This window comes from Parasteatoda tepidariorum, chromosome 11 (genome assembly GCF_982258835.1).
Source record: "Parasteatoda tepidariorum strain Cologne lab strain chromosome 11, Ptep-v5.0, whole genome shotgun sequence".
Lineage (NCBI taxonomy): Eukaryota > Metazoa > Arthropoda > Arachnida > Araneae > Theridiidae > Parasteatoda > Parasteatoda tepidariorum.
Genome location: NC_141765.1, coordinates 7607620 through 7627045, shown reverse-complemented (window position 1 = coordinate 7627045; position 19426 = coordinate 7607620). Strand labels below are relative to the sequence as shown.

The 19426-nt window shown below is 30.5% G+C and overlaps 1 protein-coding gene across 2 annotated transcripts in view; it reads left to right on the top strand.

Moving 5' to 3' along the window:
* LOC107453207 (gamma-aminobutyric acid receptor alpha-like) overlaps positions 1-19426 on the top strand; it is a 204747-nt gene that overhangs the window by 181009 nt on the left and 4312 nt on the right. For both annotated transcript variants that reach the window (XM_087155302.1, XM_071187536.2), the window contains 2 exons: positions 11633-11785; positions 15137-15408. In XM_087155302.1, coding sequence (XP_087011428.1) covers positions 11633-11785; positions 15137-15408 — 425 coding nt within the window. The remainder of the gene's footprint in view (positions 1-11632; positions 11786-15136; positions 15409-19426) is intronic.

The following is a 19426-nucleotide window of genomic DNA, read 5'->3' as shown; positions in this document are numbered from 1 at the left end:
TGCTTTAGGCGATTGAAATTTTTTTACAGTGTTCAGCGTATATGCAAAAAACATATTTTTTACTTAAAAATGACAATTTATGAAACAAAAATAAAATAATTTTTATTGATAGTTTTTACACATTAAAAGACAAATAAACTATTTTTTTTTTAAATTTTATATTAGCATTTAAAAAGAAGTTGTCGAAACTAGTCGGTCCTTAGTACTGATACGTTTAATTTTGATAAAAGCAAATTTGAGGCCAATTTATACCATTCTTTGAATGTTAACAATAAAAATATAATCCTATACCAAGAGTGAACAACTCTATAATTGTTTCCTAATCCGGTGTAGAAAACGAACTAACTCGGATTAAGTTTCTGTTCTACGTTTCAAATATTATTGCTTATTTAATTGAATTTTTAACTTAGTAGAGGGAACCTAAACCCATAATGATTCAGAACAACTAAGATTATTTTTCTAACTTTATTCCATCAAAATATTATTGAGCTTGTTCTCGATTTTTCGAAAGTGCCATTGATAAAAAGTACTGGGAATATAAAATCTTGACATAACATCTTGAGTTACTTTATACCTAAATTCCGTGTATTAAAAATTAATCTTCAAGATTTGAGTGGACCACCAAATATATCATAATTAACTAGTGATAAATTCTCTGTCTGCATCTTGGATTTCTTGGTTGTCCCATACTAATGATACATCCTATTTGATACTACTTTTAGATGTATCATGTTAATTAGAGTTAAAAGCTATGACTCATATCAAAGTTAAATTAAATTTTAATGATTCAAAATATTCTTGATTACATATTGATACCGAAACATTAAGTAATACAAAGGGGGGAAGAAGTTAAGATTTCTCACCAGTGCGTCATATCTATTCCTAGTCACCTTCCAACACTCAGGCACTACAACTTCAACTGATTCCTAAATGGGTGCAACCCCTACAGCAAGAGGGAACTTCGTCGAACTCACCCTTTGGCTCACTTTATCGATGTTTTTGGCGCACTTACTATTTTGGGACTCTTTGCTCTGCATCATCCCTCCCCCGCCAGAGACGAGGGATTGCCGAGAAATTCATTGACGCACCTGGTAAGGGACCTAGTTCTCTAAGAGTGAAAAAAATTAATTAGTGTCCAAAGCAAAAGTTCATGAGTTCAAGAAGTTGTAATCCTTGACTTCATCTTCTGGCACTAAAATCAATGTTGAGCTGGATCTCGCAGGCACATGCCCAAGCTTTTGCTTCGTCTCTCGTAGTCAAATATACGCTGCTGAATACTTTCGGAGGAAGTGGTGAGACATGTATACTGGGTGAAGCATGCATTTGAGATGCAGCTATTTTTGGCAACGAAGGTGGTTGTGGAGGAATCCTACCAAATAATAAAACTGGAGGAGCTGGGAACCTTATGAGTGGGAACAGTCACTGTGGCACTAACAGTACGTGGAGCCTCAGCAAACAGTAGAGTACGATCAGTAAACGCTTCATGACGTAGTAGCTTTGAAGCCAAGGCTTCCCCTCAAGTATGCTAGCAGACAGTCATTCTATTTGTCTGTCTTTTCCTCTTCCGACATCACTAAACTCTAAATCTCTAAATGCAAATATAAGTAACACCAATAGCTTTGGATGTAAAAAATATCAGTTAGTTCAATATGACTACTAAATAGCCAGGGACCAAAGGCCCCCGGAGAGAATCCTGGTTTTCCCCCATAATTTAAATGATTGTATTATATAACTTTATTATTTAAACTAATTTGAAATGAATTCAAACACTTGATCATGGTGTTAGAACCAATTTACAAATTAACCTTAAGTAAGAAATAAATTATTTCATTACAACTTTTCCAGGTGATCAGACTGAAAAAATTAAAATAAACTTAACCTATCTCTCAATTTTTTTTTTCATGTTAGTAATAAATTTATTTTAATGGACAGAAAAAATATTTTATAAGCATTTATGAACATTAAAATATTTTATCTAGAATTCATTCATCATTTGTATTTAATTGTTACTGTGACGTAAATTATATTTACTAACCGGTTCATTTGTCTCTTTGAAATTTGCCTGCAGGTCTGCAATGTTTTAGGAGTAAGATGCAAATAACTGTATCTTCGAATATACGGTGTCAATCTGTTTACATGACAGTTAAAAACCTTTCGATTATTTTCGACACTTCTGACTCGATAATTCAAAAAACACTCTATTATGCGATAAGGCCCTTAAAATTTTGGTAGTAATTTATTTGACAAACCTGACTTTTTTAAATTTGGAGTTTTTACAAAACAGAGGGAACCTATTGGATAATAAAATTTTTCGATATTTTTTCCGATTTCACTTCTTCCTATATTCTTATCTTCTTGAATTTTTAAATTTACTAAAATCTTGGAAAAAATTTCGTTTAGGGACCGAATTAATTTAGTTACATATTCTGATTGGGATTGAAATTTGTCACCCTCACCCAAATTGTAGGGCAATCTCATGTCTCTAAGGTGTTCTATAAAAAATGGAGAAGCTTGTGCGCTTTCGTTAATTGCAGAGTTAATTGCCAACATAGTTTGTGAAAGTTGTTTGTCCCATTCGTTATCTTCATTGCAGATTGTTGCCAAAATATTTGCAGTTGATAGGTTTGGCTTTTCTATCCTACCGTTAGCCCAAGGTGCATACTTTGAAGTGTGAATTTTTTTGAAACCTTGGATCTTACAAAACTTCAGGTAAATTCATTACCTGAAAAATATTTGGCGTTGTCGGTTACTATTATTTTAGGACAACCCCTGTGTACTACATAATTATCAATAAAATGCTTTTGAGATGGTTTCTGATTTCATGTCTGGTAAGGCTGCTAAATGTATATATTTAGAAAATTCATCTATCACCTCAAAATTTCAGACGAGGGATTCTTATTGGATAAAAAACCTTCGGGAGGTGTGTGATTAGTGTAAACATTAAATTTTCTACCTATTAAGAATGTTCTAAAAAAATTTATGATGAATAAGTTGCGAAAAATTCTAATACCGTAGCACTATATTTACCTTGAGATGGATTTAATTTCTTTAAGTAAAAATAAAGAGATTTAACCTCCCCATTTGGATATTTTTGTTCGAGTACTGCACCGATCCCTAAAGAACTGGCATCTGTTGTTAATTGTAATTCGGCTTCCGGGTCAGGTAGGGCTAAAACAGGTGGGTTCAAAATTGCATTCTTTAGATCGTCGAAAGCGTTTTGTGTTTCATCATTCCAAACAAAGAGTACATCTTTACGGAGTTAGTTAGTGAGAGGTAAAGCACGTTTTGAAAAATTCTTTATATATCGACGATAAAATCCAGCTAACCCCAAAAACGATTTAATCTGATTTTGATCTTTAGGAGCTTGAAATTCATTTATTTTAACTGTTTTATCGCGGTCTATTGACAACCCTTGAGATGTTAAGACAAACCCTAAAAATTTACACGTTTTTGTGAGAAATCGACATTTTTCCAGATTAAATTTTAATTGCAATTTAGAAAATCTGTTCAAAACTTCATTAAGAAGAGTTAAATGCTCTGTGATAGATTTACTATACAGGCGAGTTTTTCAACCCAAAACAAAGGCGATTAAATTCATACTTTGCACCATCAGGAGTGATAAATGCTGTTTTATGTCGATCTTTCCTTTTAATATTTATTTGATTGAAAGCTGTCTTGAGGTCTAGCGTGCTCATATAATTATTTGATCCAGAAATTTCGAGCAATATATCATCTAAAGTTGGAATTACGAAATCTTGGGGAACCGTTATTTCATTAAGTTTACGAAAGTCTAATACGAGGCGATATTTACTGTTTTGCCTAGCAAATAATGCAGGAGCGTTATAATTTGAGTTTGATTTTGAAATATTCCCAGCCTTTTCTAAATCACGCATTTGTTTTCGAAATTCTTCACGCAAATGAAAAGGCATTTTGTAGGAAGGACATTTAACGGGATTGTTTTGAAGTAATTGAATTTCGTAGGGATCAGTAATAGCTTCCGATGATTCTATTGTCGATCTAGCAAACGCATTTTCATGCTTTATCTAGATTTGTGCAACTCCTTTTTTTTGTTTTGGAATCTAAATGTTTTAATTTAAAACCATGTTCGTTAAATGGTGGGGGTAATTCTCCGGATAATTCTTCTGGCAAATCATCAAAATTATTTATTGAACCTATAATTGTATGCTTATTTAACATAATAGCTTTATCTGTTTTATTATTTAAAACGACACGAGTTTTATTTATCAATTACATCTAATGAATCATTGGTATCTTCAAAAAAGACCCCTTTTCCTTTTAATTTTTTACTTTTATCAACTGTTATTTTAGAACAATTTTCATGCAGTATGTACGTCAACGTACACAACTGAGGAAATTCCAGGGGGAATTAAAAATTTTTTGATATAATCGTAATTTTATATGTTCACTGTTTTCATGAGTTATATATGATACATTATATAATGGAATTTCTTCTTCCATGATTTTAATGCTATTATCTTTAATATTAATACTTGTATCTCTGGTTTTTAAAAAATCTATCCCTAAAATGGCCTCATAATTTCTTGAAAAATCTTTATCTGTAACGTAAGAAGTTTGTTCAACCGATGTACGTATTTCCTATTTCTAGGATAAGTTTAAAGTATCCTCTTATTTCTACCTTGCTACCATTTACTGCTTTTATATTTATATTGGATTTCAATTCTGAAACTTGACCACTTTTATTTATTTGATCGAAAATTGTTGAACTCAATATTGAAATTGTTGCTCCGCTATCTATTAAACAATTAAATTTACATTGATTTGATACTACGCTAATAACGGGCAATTTAAATTGGTCTGAATCACAAGAATTTCCGGGAGATACAGCAGACCCTGATTTTAATACCTCCTTCTGGAGTTTAAATCTCGATAATTTTGAGTGTTAGCATTTCTTCTTTCATCAGCATTATTTACAAAATTTCTCCTGTTAGCATAATTTGTTCTCCTAAATCCAACCTTTTCTCGTGATTTTGATCTGTTGTGCCTTTGATCTCTCTCTTTCTTATAACACTTTGCTTGAATGTGACCCTGAATCCCGCAGTAATAGTACCTAACCGATGATGGGGGGTATCTTCTGGCAGTATAATTGTTTACCTCGGCCTCATTTGTTTTCCCTTGATTTTTTAATGTGTCTACCTCGACTGATAGTTTAGAAACTTGAACCGTCAACTCGCCTATTAATTTTTCTTGAAATTTGTTAGTGACCGTTACCTTCCTGTTTCTCGACGCATTCTCAAAAATTTTAAAATTCTCCTCTGCCCTAATCGCACACTGAACGGCGTCTTCAAATGTTTGGGGGGCTGTTTCCCAAAACCTGTCCCTGCAATTCTGGCTTAATGCTCGCTCAAAATCTTGCCAATAATATGCCATTATTCGCTTCTCTTACGGCCGGATTCGCGCCATTCGCCTGAGCGGATAGAATATTTTCGCCCAATCGACGAAGGCGATTGCTAAATTGAAAAATGTTTTCTGAATCGTACTGTGTACAAATTGCGAGTTCCTGAAAATATGTTGTTATATTTACTTTTTTTTCAAAATGTGTCTTAAGTATATTGACTAAATTATTGTATTCATTAACTGTCGAATAATCTTCAATAAATTTCTCGGCGTCCTCAGAAAATTTTAGCTTTAATACCGTCAGTTTATCGTTGTCCGTTCAATTATTGATGTGTCCCACTTCATCTATTTTTTAATAAAACTATTAATTGAATCTTTTTTTCCTATAAATTTTGGGATTAATTCTATTAAATGCATTGAAATGTTTCGTAATCTTTGCTCCGCACCCGCGTCGTACGGCTCCGGTTGCCGTCTACCTGCTCCATTTCCGTTCATGATTATACAAAATTAAACAAATTATATAAAATAAATATTTCCCTAACGTTTACAAAATACATAAAATAATTCTACTATATACAATTTGACCTGCAAGCATTTGAAACAAGAAAATGAAATCGCGCACATAGAATTTTCAGCACGTGCATAATTCAACAAGTTATTTAACAATTTAATTCAAAATTTTTTTAAATATCTCTAAAACAATTAATAAGTAAATGAATTTAAAAAACATTGCGTGCATTAAACTTAAAATTTAAGCTAGATTAATTAAGATTAGTAAAATACTGTGTTGTTCCTTAACTCGAGTGGTAAGGCGTCTCGGCACCATTGATACAACCTATTTGATACTACTTTTAGATGTATCATGTTAATTAGAGTTAAAAGCTATGACTCATATTAAAGTTAAATTAAATTTTAATGATTTGAAATATTCTTGATTACATATTGATACCAAAACATTAAGTAATACAAAGGGGGGAAGAAGCTAAGATTACTCACCAGTGCGTCATATCTAAACCTAGTCACCTTCCAACACTCAGGCACTACAACTTCAACTGATTCCTAAATGGGTGTAACCCCTACAGCAAGAGGGAACTTCGCCAAACTCACCCTTTGGCTCACTTTATCGATGTTTCTGGCGCACTTACTATTTTTGACTCCTTGCTCTGCATCACTAACAGTTTAATGGAAAAAAAATAAAAAGTAGAGTTTCGAAAATTGGATAAAATTAGTAATATACTTTTTTTATTATTATAAAAGCAGAAAAAAGTGATAAAATGCCATAGATAGAGCCTTACTTAGAATTGATACAATTCTTTTATTAGTAACGAAATATGTTATAGGCATTTGGCTTCATTATGTACAATAAATTCAGATACAAGTACATTTTATGATAATCATCTTAGTTTGAAAGTAATTGGATCCTGTCAAGTTAAAAAGGACTCTTCGCTAATATTATGGATAATTTCTAAGAACTGGAAAAGCACTTTTATTTTTTTTTTTATTTTTTGCAAAATTATTAACAAACTTTTATGACAAGGCGCTATAGTTTACAACGCCAACTAAGCCTCTTCGTGGCATTCCTTTGTTTTAACATTAATTGAATGCTAACATATTTTTACCTTTTTGCGGTGCTACTGATACCTATTCTTTAAAGGTATTTATTTATAAACAGAGAAACAATTCTGGCAAAATCACTACACATGTATGGTAAAAACACTTCTGGTGAAAGAAACTACAATTTAAGAATTAAACCATTTAAACTATTCATATGGTAATTTTAACGTTTTCTATTGCTACGGTTTATCGGAAATTCTGCTTTTCATAATTCTAGTTCTTATTACAATACATTTAGTAAAAAATACCGATCTCAAAAGTAAATGCAACCAAATAAAGGGTTTCCATTTCATTCTCGATAAAATTATTGCGATAAAATTATTGCGATAGGGTATTGCGATAAAATTACCAAAATGATCTTTAGAACTATCAATAATTTTACCATTTATTTTGTAATTTTGACTTTTTTATGTCTTTGCCTGCAACCAAATAGAACGGTAACAATATTTTCAGATTTACACGGTTTATTAATAATGACAGCTTATTTGAATGGTTTAATGATTAAATGACTGTTAGTTAATTCTTATTCTAATGTAATTTCTCAATTATAGCAAGAGTAAAAGGGATAAAAATTATGGATTCAAACATTTAGTTAAGGTATTTTAAACGGATTCAAATATTTAATTAAAGTATTAATTAAAGTATAAAGATGCTTAACTCAGGTATATCATATTATGGTGACTGTTTTATCTATCCTTTATGAGGTAGTGGGATTTATTTTCGTACGCATGTAGGTTTCTTTGTCAATACAAAAAATGGCTTAAAAATTCTTTTCAGTTTGAAAAACAGAAATTTTAAGCAAAACATAATTTTCCTTAGCACAATTTTACGAGAAACAGGAAAAATATACATCAAATGTTATAGTAGGGATGCATCTGCGCTTCAAAGCGAGCAGTGGAATAGGAATGGTGCACGGCGAGGTTCAAGTAAAGCAACCATGTATTATCGGGGTCCCCATTGCCACGGGGGATTGTCCTTCTGCCAAACGCTCAGAAGCGTAGAAGTAGTGGGTTCAATATGCGTGTGGGGAGTTACGACAATGTCAACCTTCATCTATGAAAAGGTACCCCAACATAGAATCGAGTTAACTAAGTCTTATATACTAGTGAATTATAATTGTATTTTTGTAGTTGTAGACTCACTATATGTGCTATCTGTTCTGCAATTCGACAAGGAATTATTTGCATTTAGCACACGATCCTGTGTATGCCTTTAAATCAAATTTCTTTGCTGACACACATCTATGGTTAAGATTTGATCTGAAACCGCTACCTCCATTTTTGTCAAGTAGAAGAAAAGATCATCAAAACGCATTACAAAGATTATCAAAACGCATTACAACGATGGAGGAAGCAGGTTTGAATCCCAGCGTGCCCCAGGCTGCATGTGTTTGCTGCCTTTCTCTTTCCTGTGCTACCTGTATATTCACTTGACAGGGGTATATTCACTTGACATATCATATCAGCTGAAGCACATAAGACTGTTTATGTGTGAGCAACAATATATGTCTTAGGATGCTTGGACAGCCCTGATGCAGTAATTGTAATTTACCCTAAAGTAGTATTTATAAAGTGACAATTAAGCTAGTTAAGTCTTGTCTAGGCATTTGTACAGTGCGCAAAAAATGGACCACTCAGTATTACTTTTGATCTAGTGATCGGATCTTCACGTTCTAGGACTCAGTCTCAATGTTTCAAGGGGTGATCTCAAATATGCTAATTAATAAACGCAGACGATATTTTGAATGATGAAATAAGATGCATAAACGTACTTTCTCTGAATAAACATAACTTTCCCTCCCCCAAAATATAGGGGATAGCCGCAATCTGGGAAATATGGTACCCATAGTTTGGTTAGGAGAGCCATCCAAAGTTTGGACCCCTTAGTGTTAATTTTACTTTTTGCGCAATTCTCCATATCTCGAGCACTTTCTAAGTGAATTAAAAAGTTTTTGCATACAATTATAAAATTCGTTTGTCCAAAGATGATCCCATACGAAAAAGAAATTTTAGTAATTATTTATTATTTTATTTCATAATAGTCTAAAAAATTTAATTGTAAAGTGTATAATTTTTCTATCATTTTGAATTATCTATTTTACATGACAAAATACAAAATTTAAGCGAAATTGGTTGAATAGTTCCTGAGAAATCGAAGAAGTCGGGTATTTAAAATTTGATTTCTTAGGAACTATGCAACCGAATATGCTTACAGTTACTGCCATGCAATTTTACGTAAGGGTGAATTAACATAGGATAAATGATCGCATTAAATAATTTATCTATAAAACACTATATGTATTTTTTTCTAAATAATGATTTTTTTAATTTATTCTTATTACAGTTTATCAAAAGAATTAGGACAGAACGTGTGAAATTTTTTTGTTTACTAAATTTAATTCATTTGAAAAAAAGTTTTGTGAATTATTTTTTAATAAATATTTTTGAATAAATAGTGTACAAACTTTATAGCATAATTTAATTTATAAAAATAATTCTCTAAAATATACAATTCTTGAAGTAAAAAATTATAGGAGTTAATTAATACTAATGATTTAAATTAATGCTTATTTATAATGGAATGCTAAATAGTTAAAAAAAATTACTAATAATCTTAAAAACTTGTAAGAGTTATAATCTAGAGAAATGTTGTCGGCTTTTGATAGATTGTGGGAAAAAATATGTAAATTATTACTAAATCAAAAGCATGCTTCTTTTTTGCATATCTATACTATTGCTTTAGCATTGTCACCAAAAATAGTAAAATGCGTTATAAACGGTTTTTAGGCTAGTTAAATGCATTTTGAAACTTTAAACTACCTCTATGTTAACTCCTGTGCAAATAATTAGTCAAAGTGTATTTCATGGGCTTAATTTTATTTATTAGATGTGATGGATTTCAGTTTAAAACATTTATTTGAACGAAACTTTATAGTCACCTTAACGCCGTTTGCAAAGGATGTTTTGTCAAAGAGAGCCGGAAACTTGGCGCCTAATGCATCTCTCAAAGTTGAAAAATATTTCTTAAAACTTTTTGACAACTCTTTTATTCCTGATCCTTCTTTTAAATGTTGTCATAAGTAAAGATGGACAGCTTTATTTCCCGTGATTAATTCCATTTAATTGTGTTACCATATGAATAAAAAAAGCTTTTTACACTCTTTAGTAGTTTTATTTTGATGTTAAAAGCATTTATCAATGCTTTTACATTTTCGTATGCAGCAAAAGCTCTCAATTTCAAAAACTCTAAATGTGATGATAAAAAAGTAATTTTAGCAGTACCATTAAGAAAATGCTGATACAATGATTTAAATGTAATGCAAACCACATAATTTATAGGAGAATAAATACCCTGAAATTAACGTTCTTGCTTAAATTAGCGTTGCTATTTTCAAATACTTAAATTAACAAATATTCAAGGGTTATGTTAAGAAAATAATTCACTACTGCTCAAAAGAGTTAGAATAAAAAAGGAAAATGCGTTAATAAAAGTTTTTAAATACCGAAATAGTTAAAAAAATTTAAAATATAAAAATTCAAATTGAGAAGCAAGTAATGGATCGAACAGCCCTCTTGTTTTTTTAAAGACTTTTGTAAGATTGTTGAAATTTTGAAGATCGACAAAGATGTCTTATAATATGAGCATGGTCACCTGCTTACAAGGAACATGTAATTTGCACAGTGTAATTTCAGTGTAATTTGCAGTAATCAGTGTAATTCAGTGTAATCAGTGTAATTGGTCAGTGTAATTTGCACTAGATGTAGAATGCAGTACGAGCTAGATATATGGATATAGAGTGTTGAATCAAAATCACCACGTAAAAATGTAATTTTCAGCTGAACTGCATGTTTTCTAATGCACAGTAGAATAAGTCTTTATCTTTTACATGCATGCAAAATGGTGTCATCGCGCAGCTACTGTTAAGTAGTTACAGTCACTTCTTACTGCTAAGTAAAGTTTATAAGTTAAGGCTCATAAAATATTAAATCTACAGGGATTATTTATGATTCTAATAACATACCAAACCATTCCTTTATGCAATTGCTAAATTTGACACTAGTTAAAATGCGTCCAAATTCGTGTTAACCCCTGTATTATTTGGCTTGCATTCGTTTCGACATATTTTCATCTTTGTTAGAAATTTTGATGTTTGTTAGCATTATATTATCTGAGTTAGTGATCACGTTTAGAGCCAGCTGTGCAATTTTTATTTGCCAATTTCTTCCACACACGCACCACTATTGTGGCTTTTCAAGTTGCAAGCAGACATACTGACTTTTCTACTTGCTCTGTAACATTCTTGTTTGACATAACAGACGTGAGTGCTTATAACTCTTTATACAAATCAAAAAACAAACGGATTCGATAGCAAGCATTGCGACACGACACATTCATGGTGTGTTTTCCGAGTGGTACACTTTTGGGAAACCTCCTATAATCAAGCTATATGGAGGAAACCTATGAGCTAACTACCATCGGGAGTGTTTTAATTTAGCACTGTTATCAATGCAAGACAAGAACCAATATAAAATGAGTTTCTTGAGATTCATTTAATAACTCTGTCGACTAATGCATGAAATGTAAAGTTGCCTGTTTGAATTTAACAATACAATACTATGTAAAACAAAATTTTTATTTGCAGGGCCTTTTTCAGTTTTGATGGTGAGCTTTCATTTAAAACGTCATATGGGATACTTCATTATCGAAGTCTATGCCCCTTGTACTATGCTAGTAGTACTATCTTGGGTTGCCTTTTGGATTAATCGAGAAGCTACTGCAGATAGAGTTGCTTTAGGTACAACCAAGTCAATTATCTAATAAAATGTCAAAAAAGTAAAAAGTCTAAAAAGTCTATTATCTATTATCTAATAAAATGGTAAAAGTTCATAAAATTTTATTGAATTTGACATCATTAGCTTTAGAAAATATAGCATCAGCAAGAAACTGTTTACAAGCCATTTTTACAATCAATCAACGATTAATGGGAAACATTCAACTTCATGTAAAGCAATAGAACCAAGTACCAGGACATGATAAAAATGACATGATACGGTTTATCTTTTTAAAGAATGTAAGAATTAAAAGAAGGATATAGTTAACCCAATTTTCTGGATGATCCATGTCTTTATTACTTCATGCCTGCCTCACAAAATTAGTCAATTTTATCTTCATGATATTTTATTTATTCAATGAAATAAAAAAAATTGGGTGGATTTTAAATTAGTTAATAGTTTGAACGTATTCCAATACCCCGTGTTTGTTACTTTGATTGTTATACGTTAGGAATCAAAGAGGAATTAAACCCATGCTTAAGGTCATTGTTTAAAGCATTAAATCGCGAAAAATACGACTTAGAAAGAATTATGTAGCTTTAATAATGCATTCAAAATTATTAATGACTACTTGTTTCTGAAAACTATTTTTGTTATAAAGTATCTACTAATAAGTATTACGCAAAATCTGCTAAAGAGCTGAGGACATTCTTTTAAGCTCTATAGAAGAAAATGAAAGGGTGAAATATTTGAAGGAATTGCGCCCATAACAGGCATTTAAAACTGGTTTATTTGAACAAAACGTCTAATTTAAATAAAAAGTTTCATTTTTATCAAATATTTCAGGAAACTATTTTTTCCTACACTTTTCTGAATTTGTAACACTCCTTCTAAATTTCATGATAAAGGTATCTAGATTTTTTTTAAATATTTTTTCTTGGTAAACTTATTTGAGTTAGTTTGCTTTTTAATTAGACAAATAATTCGATTTCTTACAAAACGTCTAATTTAAACAAAACATTTCATTCTAACCAAACATTTTAAATGCTTTTAATCACCGAACTTATATTTTTCCTCTTTTCCAAATTCGTAACATTTCTTTTAATGATAAACGTAACTAGAGATTTTCGAATATTTTTCTGGAAAAACTTAAGTTATATTGCTTTTTAATGAGACAGATGAGTATATTTATTTTTATATATTTTTATGAACAAAACTTCGGATTTAAACAAAAAAAATTTTTTATCGAACATTTTAAATGTTTTCAATTAATGAACTATTTTTTTTCACCTTTCCAAATTTGTAACACTTTTTATAAATTTCATGATAAAAGTAACTAGATTTTTTTAAAATATTTTACAGGGTTAACTTGCTTGAGTAAGTTTGCTTTTTAATTCGACAAGCAATTCTATAATTTTATTATTTTTTTGTTTTATCAATGGAATTATTCTATAATAATTCTATTAATTTTTTAATTCATACTGTGATCCTACCTTTGATGTGATAAGAAAGGATAAAGATCGCGAACTGAAAATATATTTTACTTCCTAAACTCATGTTTTGTTTTTAAAACTGTTGTTCCGAACTATTGCAGCTCATGCTGACTCAAACTATTACCGAACCAACTTGGAAATGAAGATTTTTTTTTCATTTGAAAAAATTATTCTGTTTGATTTTGGAATAAAATGCTTTATCTATGCTTTAAAAATTAAATTTTTTTAATTTGACTTCTCACTGTATTATAAGCTTTCATTGCTAAATATTTTATTCCTAGAAATTAAAATTATTTCTTTTTTGATTTTTACGTTAAAAATAAGCACTACATCAAATTAAGCAGCAATTTTCGGACACTTTTTTGAGAAGTATGACTCATGATCAATATTACCTAATACAAAGAGATAACTATGCAGTAAAAGTACTCTGGTGTTATTTACTATGTTATGCAGAAATATTATGGAAACTGTTTTGTCCACACAGTCTTAAGAAGAGTCGGTAGGACATATATCAATAATGCGAAAACTGATCTTTTTCGATGTACCTTTTCAAAGAAACTACTTATGTTTTCACTTTGTAATTTTTTGGGGATACTTTTAGATTATATCAGTAGTATGCTGTGATAATGTTTTAGCGTTAACTGGAATACGTCTTGAGTAATGAAAGAATTTTGATGAAATTTTTTAAAAAGAAAAAGTTCTCAGTTCATAATTTTTTAAAAAAATGTTCTCCCAATGATATGAATTAGCAATTATCACAGTTTAAACATGTAGATGTAAATATTCTGTGACAAAAAACCTAAAGCAATATCTTGTTTAGATGCTGAGAAGCTTTCATCAAAAAAGGTAGCATTATTGGTATATTCCCTACCGATTCCTTTTAATAGCTTTAATCAAGGGATTTTTCAGTGATAAAACAAAAATTAGGGATTCTTTTCCATTTTTCAATTATACTTGAATCTATTAAAAACAATCAGAATAAGAAATATTTCAATTTTAATAATACGGTATTAACTATTAGCAAATGTGGAATTCTTCTCCGGGAATTTTCTTCTCATTCTTGTTTTGCACGTACTATTTAAAAATTTAATTTTATGAATTATTTAATATTACGAATTATTTTAAACACTAAAAATAAAATAAAAAAATGAAAATTAATTCTTTTTCACTTATTTATAGCTTCATTATTTTCCGATTTTTCAGGATTTGTGGTGTAATGCTATTAAAACAATGGCTGATTAATTTTGCTATCAGGGCTGCGGCAAAATAATTTTTTAAATAACTTTTACTATTCAATGCTATTGCCTTTAAAGTCAAACACTACACCTATACAATCATAGAAATTTCTCGGAAAAAATGGTTAAATGACAAACTGCTTTCACCTAATACGGTTAAACATCCAGAATTTAATCGCACCAACTAGGACCACCTAATCAAGCCATTTAGTTCTATGCAACTACGTACTTATCATAGGTGAGCGGGCTAATCTGTCAATCTCGTGACCGGCAGAACTGGGGTTCGAGTCCCAGTATCGGTAACACAATATTTCCCTTTAACACACGAAGAATTTCTAGTGTCCTCTCCAATGCTCATTATCTTACGAAAAGCTGAGCTTCTATGACTATTTAAATATATTTTTTACGTTTTTGAAAAGTGATAGTTGGAAATGGTTAAAAAACCGTATTGTATCGTGTTTATGGTTTTATAACCATACTATTTGTAAATGGTTACAAAACCATAAAGAAAAAATATGTTCTTTACCTTAAAACGTTGCGGTTAATCGGATGGACAGACAGTTATTTTATCATAATTTTCAAATGAAAATTCTAACAGTGTACAAATCCGCATAATATTCTGAAATATTATATTTTTTTCTTGCAGGTGTTACTACTGTATTAACAATGACATTTCTGGGACTGGAATGTAGGAATAATTTGCCTAAAGTACCATACTGCACAGCCCTGGACTATTATGTAGCAATGAGCTTTGGCTTCATTTTTGCAACTATAATACAATTTGCTATTGTTCATCATTTCACAAAAGTAGGAAGTGGAGAATACTATTTTCCTCCATCCGAATTCTCTGGAGATGAAGAAGAAATGCCAAAAGCCCAAAAACCTGTTGTAACTTTTAGTTCCACAGATTCGGCAAAGGTAAAAGGAACATTCGGATTCACCATTACAGCATGTATATCTAAAGAACGGAGGTTGACTGCTTGTGTGGGAAAATTTTAGAAAGGGAGCTTTTAATACTTTTTTCCGTGTCAAATTTGTCTTAAGTTTCAGCATCACACCCCTATCTGGCCAAATTACTAGACGCACTATAAGATTCGATGCAAAATCTCAACTATAAGGTGATACTATACAGCTTTATTGTTTTTACGAGACTGAAACCGGTTTGCATTTGTTTACGCTCGTGTATCAATGGGTTATATTAGACGATATATAATATAAATTCGACGATAGATTATATAAATATAGAATATTTATTATGTTAGTATGTTATAATAATTAGACCAAATTATTAGACGCACTGTAGCGTTTTATTAATGACATGTTTTGCACGAGTTTATATGCAATACTTTTATATTTAAACATACATGTAATGGGTTTTCATTAAGGTGATTTTTATATATTTCCCATTTGTATTTATTTTTTGTGTATTGCGTAACCAAGTGATGCATGAACATAAACAAGTGTAAACCGGTTTCAGACGCGTGAGATGCTGTATAGTATCACCTGATAATTAAGATTTCGCATAGAATCTTATAGTGCGTCTAATAATTTGGCCAGGGACTGTAGTGCAATCTCGTAACCATAGTCACCAAGTGGAAAAGGAAGTTCTTTAGATAGACAGCATGGCATTTATCACTGTTTCCAGCTTGATTATTATATTGATACTAATAGAGTTTTTAACAGAACATTTTAGTAGATCTTTGTTAAATATGTAGTTGCATTGGTAGTCTAGATCAAAGTGCCAGTATTTAATTTCGGTGATTTTTGCATTAAAAAAATTTCAAAGGAATGTTACTATAAATTCTTTCTAAAGTAAAAAGGCAGGCAAATGTGATAAATATTAGTTCTTTTCTGAAAAGAAGGAGAAAAGAGTGAACATTAAATAAAGCTTTTTACTAAATAATTTAGAAAAAAAACCTAAATTTAAGAAATAAGTTTTGAATTCAACAATATATTCAATTCAAAAATTTGTTTATTTGTTGCGTTGATATTTATGCTATCATCGCAACAAATTAAAAAAAAACAGTTCAAAAATAACTTAATGCGAAAATATTTTGAAATTCGGGTTTCTATTAAACAATTCAGTCGTGTTTTTCCTTTCAGAAAACTTAACTTCTAGAATAAAGGACATTTAGAAATGCTGTAGTGATTGACTTAAGGAGATAAATTTAGATTTGAATTGGTTCGTCAGTCTAAAGTAACATCTATTAACATCTATTGTATAGCATGTATTATTCTAAATATCAACATCTATTATGTAACAACTATTATTCTAACTATCAATAGCAATTATGTGACATCTATTACTCTGTTATTCTAACATCTATTCTGTAAGTTTATATTAACTAGACTGATTAAATGGTATGGCATCAGGACTTGGGTGGTAATTAAAGCAAATGAAAATATATTACTGGCTTTTGAAGGAAAAATTCTTCGGTCATTTGTTTGGAGCAGTGAAATAAAATAATACATGTTTATTTAACCATGAAGTGTATAATAAATATAGAACATTTTTAGAGTAATTAAGTCATGCAAGATCTGATGGCTGGGACATGTTTTCTGATCCATCTAAAAAATTTATATTTTCAAAGATTGAGGGTACAAGGAAGAAAGGGAGACCGGATTGTACGTGTGGAAAAGGTCTTAAAATTATTGGGAGTGAATACATGGGAAAATCTAGCTACAAGTCGAACTGTCTAGAACAATGTTTCCCAACCTTTTTTGTACCATGCCCCACCTAAAGCCTTTCTAAAATTCTTATGCCCCCTATGTAACATATACATAATTTTTAATATTAAAAAATCGAATTGTTCACTTAAGAAACTTAGGAAATTGTTAGCGAAACAAAGTAAGTAAATTTTCAGAACATATAATGAAAAACTAAAATTCAAATTCGAAATAATTCTAATAAAGATTTTTCTATAATAATTTAATATTTTAATTTAGTGAGATTCTTGCCCTTGATGCTTGCTGCACGTAGATTTTATCTTAGGTTCCAATTTGGCTAGCTTCAGTCTCAAGTCTCCCCGTTGTGCTATATCCAGACGATTTCTTTTTTTTTCTACCAATAAAATCATTTACAGCACTAAATCCACATTCAGTTAAATATGAAGATGGAATCAGTAACAATAGTTTTCTTGCACATTTGATTGAATTTGGGTATTTGTTTTCTGTTTCCTCACGAAGCCATGCCATCACTCCTTTCATATTAAATAAAGTTTTAAATGACTCATCATTTTGCATTTCTGCAAGTTCTTTTTGATATATTTGATATATCAGACAAATCAACTAACATGGACTGCAACATCCATGTTGGAAAATAAATTTGTTTTAAATCAGAATATCTTTCTTTTAAATCAGCTGATAGAATTCTCAGATGATAGACAATAACAAGTAAAGCGGTATCATTTACTGCACATTTTTGGAGCCAATGAAACTGTTCAAAGTTTTTGTTGTTAGTATATTTCTGACATAACTCAATAAGGGTAATGAAGCCAAATATCTTCGCCTTTGCATCAACAAGAGTTTTATTTGTTCCTTGAAGTTTCTTATTTAATATATTCAGTTTTTCAAAGATATTGGCAAAATAACTCACAAATGCTTTACCATCGACTGTAAACAGATACTTCATTTCAGGATTGTCGCTTAAAAAATCCCTAAGTCACATAATATTTATTGACAGCAATTATTTAAGAATTAGCTTCTTTCTTTCGATTTTTTCACTGAAATCTCGCATTGCATTTAAATGACCCAGAGCAAAAGGTTTAAACTCATGTCGAGTCCATTTTTGAATTGCCCCCCTTTACAATCAAATTGCCTCCCGGTGGGGCGTTGGCCCCACGTTGGGAAACACTGGTCTAGAAGAAGCAGACTGAGATTGCTTTGGCCTACACTGGGCTGTAATGCTGCTAAAGAAGAAGTTGTGAGTAACTTGGCGACAAAGCAGAGAAGTATCCATCATTAGTTGTTATTATGGGGAAAATAAGCGAGATTAACAAATGGTAAAATATATGATGTAGATTTCATGCAACTCCCATCTTAATTCATACTTGTAGTTCAAAAATGGATAATTCGAACAAATGAGAAAATAAATAAATTTTTAAATGTATTCAAGTATATTTTAAATTTACATATTTTTGTTTATTTCTGCATTTTTACATACTAAAAGAAATTTTTTACATGCATCCAATCTTCATTAGATAAGTAAAGCTTTTAACATGCTTTCCATGGTTTAAAATCAAAATGAATGAACATTCTCAACACCATCAAAATATTATAATTGCTTATAGAATATGTTGACACTGTTTGAAGAGAATGTTGTCATCAAAATCGTCTTTTAAAACAAATATTTGCAGTGAAAGAACGAAAATGGAGATTGTTAAAGTGATACTGACTGTTAGCGATTTTTCTCAAATTTGCTAAGCAACACTTAATTTTTTTTTCCAATTGACTGTTTTCCACTCTTGAATTTCGCCTTATAAGTTGTAGAATTTTGATTATAATAACCATACTTCTAAATAATAATAAATATTAGCATTTAAAAATTAAGTGTTTAAAAGAAGAATCAAGTTAATTTTCTTTTGCATAATTATGACCTTTATACTATCTAAAATCCTGCTATGCACCTGTGTTTTAACACTAAAAATCACTGTTAGAATTCAGGACAAAATAGGGATCTGTCGAACGAATTACAGAAAAATTATCACACTGAGAAAAAAAGTATGGTCAAAACTACCAGAATATGTTAAAATTTAATATGTTTCTGGCACTTCGAGAACACCAAAAAGCTCAGTATTTTTTTCCAAATTCGGTTGGTAATGATTTTGATAAAATTAACAATAAAATATTGCTTTATGTGTTAAAATTTGGTGTATATTTTTTAACAATTGATAATTTTATCACACTTTAGAGCAGTGTTTCCCAAAGTGTGGTACGC